We start from the raw sequence: 6,663 nt of genomic DNA, 5'->3' as shown, positions 1-6,663 counted from the left end.
AGCTAGTAGGTTGGCTATGCAATAATGTAATTAAAGAGAACATCATTGGTACAAGACTCTTATCAACTTGATCATATTCAATATTATCAGAGACCATAACATGGACTGGAACAAAAACAGGGCCAAGTTGCTCGATACCTGCGTTATAACACTTAAGTTACTACAGTGATAACATTGTTGTCATGACATTGATGTAACTATACTCCCTTGTCAGGTGCCATGTGCAAGCATTTAGCATGATAAGGGGAAGCCGGTGTTATAAATTGATGTTGAATTTGATATTGCTTTCCTTTCTCTGTCCTCGAAAATCAGCCTCTCATCTTTCGAGCAGGCAGCACATGCAACTTGACATTGTTTCTCCATATACTATATTTTAATAATCGGTAATAATGAGCAAGTTTAAATTGCTGGTAGGCCTACAATGAAGTGCAAAATGATTCCTAACCCAACGTGTTTTTCAAGGTAAGGCTACATTGTAGGCCAGAAAAAAAATAATCCTATGAAAATAGATCGAGTGTCGGGGTACTGCATACAATGTCAGTGTACGTGTACGTGCGCGCTCCCTAGTACTGTAAATATGCAGCGCAGCTTCTGTTGGTAAAGCTGACTCACTCAAACATACCTCCTTTGTATGATTGGTGGATATGTTTCAGCGCGGCGTACTGTAACCAATCAGCGGATTGTTTTCCTATCTCGTAACGTAATAAACATCGCGGCCGGAGAAATAGTGAGGGAAAGGAGAAATGTAAAACATTTCAGGACTCTATGGAATTATAAACCCGGATTTTATTCAATATAATACTTTTAAAAAATTAAATAATGCACAATTTGTGCTAAATTAATACATTGCTTTTAAGAGAACGGGACCTAGTTGTAACAAGGTAAGCTAGCTAGCTAGCTCGCGCTACAGTACTGTAGGCCTCTAGCTAAATTTACGCGGAAAAGGAACTTGCTAACTGTTTATAGAAAATACGCTCGTAGTAGCTAGCTAGTAATTTGTGCAACGAACAAGGTAGCTAGTTGTATCTAGCTATTTAAACACTTCCACTAACGTTACCATCTAGGCTAGTTAACTAATTTGTAGGCTATTGCGTTAGCTAGCGCAGCAGACTAATTGGCAAAAATGAGCGAAAAAACGAGGTACAGCAAAAAGTCTGCAGACTCCGCACCGAAGAAACGATGTCAGTCCGACGAGCAGGCTGGCCAGTCCCCTCTTCCAAGTAAGTTAGCCAAAGTGGACGGCGAGGTGTCCAGTGAATTACCATCGAATTCTCATGGAAACAAAAATGGGGAAGATGGCGATAAAGTACCAGCCATAGAAGAGAAGAATGGGAATGAGGAGAGTGGACTAGATCTGAAAAAGGGACCCGGTGGGGGGATTTGTGCAGCTGTCACTGCCAATAACCCATCCAGCGCTGATGCACATGTCAGCGCCGTCAACAGTGCTCTTGTTTCGGGTGCACCAGTCTCTAGCGATGCAAAGGAAGTAAAAAACCTGGGAAGTGCTGGTGCTGGAGATTGCCGACCCTCAACTTCACTGGACCAGTCTGATTCGGCCGCTATAGCAGCCGCCGAGGCACTTGCTAGTCTCACAGGAGCAGCTAGGGGTGAAGAGGTTAAACAAAAGTCATTTTCCTCAAAAAAAGTTGGACATTATGAGAGAATGGGACACAAAGGTAAGCGTGGTGACCAGGAGTCCTCAAAGGAACGATCAAAACCTGAAAGGGGTCTTCACACACAGGCAGCAGCGGCAGACAGCTCTACCTCACTGCGTGGCGTTGACAGGGAGGATGCCGAGGACGTGCCCGATGCGGATGAGGAAGACGACTCAATACCCGGATCTTCATCCACACCGAGTTCCTCTTTCCCTTCAGATAATGATGATGATGACGGGGAGTGCGCTATAGTGTCAGTGAAGATGGCCCCGGAGATCCGACAGTCAGTGGCCCTTCTGGCGCAGGTACAGATGAGGCTAGACGCTCTGGAGAAGAAAGGTGCGCGGCTCCACCAGCGGCTAGAGCTGAAACTGAGCCGCCAGCGCCGTCCACACGTGGACCAGCGTAGCTCCATCATACAGGCCATCCCTGGCTTCTGGGTCACGGCAGTATCCTTTTGAATACTCATACACACACACACACACGTATGTTGTTGATTGTGAGTGTGTTGGTATGTCACATTTATTTTTCCCTTGGCTCAAAGCTCAACAGTTATTGAACCACCCTCATCTCTCTGCTCACATTGACAAAACAGATGAAGGCGCTCTCAGTTACATGACCAACCTTGAAGTAAGTAAATAATCACAGCGAAAATGTAATGATTCTTTAAAGTCTTCTGAATAAATGTTCTATTGCTCCCCTGAAATGAAAATGTATTCTTGTCTCCTCCTTAGATTGAATCCTTCAAGACCAACAAGCTTGGTTACAGAATCGGGTTCCACTTCAAACGGAATCCTTACTTCCAGAACAACATCATCGTGAAGGAGCTCCACCTTGGAATGACAGGTGAGGGACAGATCCAGTTGTCATATCTATCTTGCTAGGATGCCACATTTTACATGGGCCAGGTGTCCCTACATCTTTGACAGGTGTAGATGTAGAGGTGTAATCAGGTATCGGGTGTAAATGAGGCCAATTATGATTATATCCTTCCCCTGTTATATGTCCTCTCACAGGATCTCCAGTGTCTTTCTCCAACACCATCCTGTGGCACCGCGGGCAGAACCTGACGCTTCACAGTGAGCCCAGGAGGTCGGGACGCGGCATCTATCAGACCTTCTTTAGCTGGTTCAGCGACCACGCCAGTCCTGGCCGGGACGACATCGCACAGGTAACGGCATGCTCACTGCCAGGCATAGGTTGAGTGCTGGTGCACAGTCTAACATGCATGGAGTAATCCAGCAAAGACTCATTGCACAGATCCACTGGTGATCACACAACTGACTTTATTTTAGGCTCTGTATATAGCATTTACGGTTACTGCACTATTCCAACACACTCTTCTTCTCTCTTTGTTCCGTGTGAATCTATAGATTCTGAAAGATGACCTTTTCAGAAATCCTCTCAGATACTATTTGACTCCACTGTGGGAACCCAGGCAGAATGGCAGGTAAGCAGCCCAACAAAACCTATTGTCGTGGAACTTAGCTCAATAAGGACTTTCCATCTTCATGATACTATTACCATTTTATTACCACTTTATTATGTGCTGTAATGTAGCCTAAAACACTGCCAAACACTTTTATAACCCTTTATTATTAAGCATTTTGTGTAAAAGAAAAAGAAATGGGAGGTCTTTTGATTGTTCTAACTATCACAACATATGGTTCCAACAGCACCAGTGGGCCCAAGCCAGCTGACAACAGCAACAGGGAGGATTGTGTGGTGATCTCTGACTCGGATGATGATGATGATGATGATGATGATGAAGAAGAGCAGGCTAAGTCTGGACGAGGTCTTAGCAGGGAAGAGGAGAATGAGGATGAGGATGAGGACGAGGAGCATGGGGGCCGAGATGCAGGTTAGTCAGTACTGTAATAGAGCTTTAGAAGCCCATGATTCCAGTCCGTTAGGGCTACACTGTCTGCTGGTTTACAGAAAAGACAATGTGATGAGTCAGGTTTTATGCTCCAACACAGATGTACACAACATATGCTATGATTCCAGTCCTTTAGGGCCACAGTGTCTGCTGGTTTACCTCTGCTTCCTGAGAAATATGTATACGTGTGTAGTAAGATGTCCTTGTATGAGTAATCCAGGTGAAACTGAATAAACAGCGAATATGTCCTCAGAATCAGATGAAAGCCCAGAGGAGGATGATGACGGAGAGGTTGCAATAGACGGTAAGACATTATCCACGAGCAGAAATGTTATTATGGAGGGTTGTTGGATCTGTTGCTCGGCTTTGCAGCTCAGTTCAGAACATGAAGTCATTGTTTAGATGAAAGTCTATTTATTTCAATGGTTCAGGAAGACTGTGATTTTGAAATGCCAACTCAGCAGCATATTCTGCAAAAAATTCAAGGACTGTTTTTAATTTAAATGCAAGAGCCGTTTTGTACAATCATTGGAAGTTCTATTTTGGAAGATTATTGGATTAAGGGGTGCTTTGTCTATTTGTGTATCCATTTTGGTTACCTGATACTTCAATCCACCACTTACTGTTTTCACCATTCACACAAAATTGCACAACAGAATTATATTCCTACTCCTGGGCTTTCACCATAATCCAGTGTTAAACCCCTCTGTTTATATCCCATACTAATCACCCCATTGGCTCAGAGTGGGAAGCCCATTATAAAAGGTCTGATCATCTCCATTCCCCAGGCTCTGATGACAGCGACCAGGATGCCAGAGAGGATGAGGACTCATCATATGGAGAGAAGGATGAAGAGGTGGACGTGGAAGACGTGGATGAATCACGAGGTCGCGATGTCAGAGACCAAGATAAAGAGGAGAATGTTGAGGTGGACGAAGAAGAGGATGAGGGCTAAGATCGTTTGTTCTTTCCAATTTCCTTTTTTTCTTATTATGCACAAAATATCAATTATTGTTAATAAATTCTAAATGCTTGACTGCATTTTAAAATCAGGGTAAATAAAAAAAAATCCAGGACACCATGTTTTGACTGTATATTTTACTGTAATCTTTGTTGGATTTAAAGAAAAAAAAAAAAAAATTTTGGTAAAGATTCTTTATTACTGGGGTCTCAAATTCGAAGGATTGTAACTTAATCATGCATTAGATCTTGACTCATTCATTCAGTTTACTCTTATTGTTAGGGCTACTCAACACAAAACGAAAATAATACCAGTACAATAATATTCTACGAGATTTGAGACCCCTGATTGAATGTTGTTAATACTGCCAAGATTTGGTAGAATCTCTTGTTGCAAATGGTCCAATAAAACAATACTATATATTTTACTGACAGGTATCAGTGATCACGTCTTCAACTCAATTTATCTTGGACTTTTCCTATTGTAAATCTGATCTTTGACGAGGTAAAAGGGAGATTTTCGGAGAGGTTGTAATATTATTCCCAACACATCTCGGATGCACTTCCTACTGAACCAAATCTTGTTCTCAGGGATGACCTAGTCGTGAGTGTTTTCATGGAAGGAAACCGTATACTATATAATGTTTTCTCACACTCCTGCCATTGTTTGGGTGTATCTGTGTAAAATAAGTTTACTCTACAGTAGTTTGTGTTATTTTAATAAGGTAAATATAGGTAATATTTTCTGTGTTTTCACGCCTTTCCTATCATAAACTTAGTGTGTAGCTGTGCACCCATATTAATTAATATTCACACATGTTTATGTTTTTCAATTCTTTAAGTATATTTTAACATTCATTGAGTTATTTGGGTGGAATCCCACATTTTTGTAACATGAATGCATTCAACATTTTTTGCTTTTGTGTCACTTTTAGAATCTGTTATCGTCACATTTTTGTGTTTTTTAAATAAATAAGTGTCTATCAAAGTAAGTCAGAATGATGACCTTTAACAGTTTGAAAGATTCTGTATAGAGCAAATATTTGCAGTGACTGTTGCCTCAAAGGCATTGATGAGTGTGGTCCGACAAAGTAACAGAACTGTAGCCCAGGGCAGCTCTTAAAGTACTGTAACAATGCTAGCTAGTGGTTTTATGTTGTTTCTTTTCCACACAGACTGATGGCATTGGCATGTACATATTTAAACTTAACTTTGTGTGCAGAGTTTGGATCTGTTAAGCTTAAATCATTACCAGGAGCCATCTGGAATTTGACAAATACGGTATATTAACAAAAAGTAATATTTTGTGTGCTGAATTATTTTATAGTATGCTATAGTTCTGAAGAAAACGTGTTTTGTTTTTTAAGATATAATGTCTGCATTTTGAATCCAATTTAATTAAATAGCAAGTTATTTATTTTTGCTTTCTGGTTTTTGTTGTCTGAGTTTTAGTAGTTAGGTAAATACAACCTTCTGTACTGAATATATTGCCAAACCAGAAGATGGCAGTATACAACTGCAAGGATACATGGTATCACAACTCACAAAATCACAAAACTGCTTTTGTAACCCAAGTGATGTACATTTAAGAAAATAGAAAATAACAAATAGTATTCTAAATCATGAATATAGGCCTAATGTGTATTGAACGTAACAATCCCTGTGTCCATTGATGAGTCAGCCAGATAGTATGTATAATACTGTGAATATCAGTATGAAAGCTTTATACTCAAGATGACAACTGACTTTGACATTATGATGGTAAAGACATACTGTTGTTTGTAAATTATGTTTAGGTTGGCCTATTCTTATAGGAACAGGCAAAGGGCTTTGAAGACACCAACAATATCAGTGTATCATTTATGGAGGATGTCAACCAGTGTCACAGCTTTGACTTGACACAGGTTAGAATGTGATATCACTTTTAAGGCTGTGTTTATACAGGTAGCCTGTAAGGCTGTTATTGCTTTCACTAATTGGTCTTTTGCGTTCAGCTCTGAAAAAGATAAGATGTGAAAATATCTGATGTGATTGGTTAAAATACCAATTAGTGGAAAAAAATTATGGTATTGGGCTGCCTAAACGCAGTATTCGGATTCACGTTAGCTCTTGGCTCTGCAAATAGCCTCAGGCGGGGCATTTTTGGACAGGCCCGGACAAAGGAACAGC

The 6,663-nt window shown here is 40.8% G+C and overlaps 1 protein-coding gene across 2 annotated transcripts; it reads left to right on the top strand.

The window, feature by feature from the left end:
- Positions 1 to 657: 657 nt before the first annotated feature.
- On the top strand, positions 658 to 5,911 carry LOC124032095 (testis-specific Y-encoded-like protein 5). 2 transcript variants are annotated; one of them, XM_046344192.1, is made up of 8 exons: positions 658 to 2,104; positions 2,208 to 2,285; positions 2,390 to 2,501; positions 2,672 to 2,826; positions 3,029 to 3,105; positions 3,332 to 3,516; positions 3,773 to 3,838; positions 4,323 to 5,911. In XM_046344192.1, the coding sequence occupies exons 1-8, from the start codon at positions 1,124 to 1,126 to the stop codon at positions 4,487 to 4,489; spliced, it is 1,821 nt and encodes a 606-aa protein (XP_046200148.1). In that variant the 5' UTR covers positions 658 to 1,123; the 3' UTR covers positions 4,490 to 5,911. The 2 variants fall into 2 exon arrangements, with proteins under 2 accessions (XP_046200148.1, XP_046200149.1); XM_046344193.1 differs by having other exon boundaries at positions 662 to 2,104; positions 3,788 to 3,838.
- The last annotated feature ends 752 nt before the right edge of the window (positions 5,912 to 6,663 follow it).

Source organism: Oncorhynchus gorbuscha, linkage group LG03, assembly GCF_021184085.1.
Source record: "Oncorhynchus gorbuscha isolate QuinsamMale2020 ecotype Even-year linkage group LG03, OgorEven_v1.0, whole genome shotgun sequence".
NCBI lineage: Eukaryota > Metazoa > Chordata > Actinopteri > Salmoniformes > Salmonidae > Oncorhynchus > Oncorhynchus gorbuscha.
Note: the sequence above shows the minus strand (reverse complement) of the source record. Positions and strands in the feature narration are given on the sequence as shown.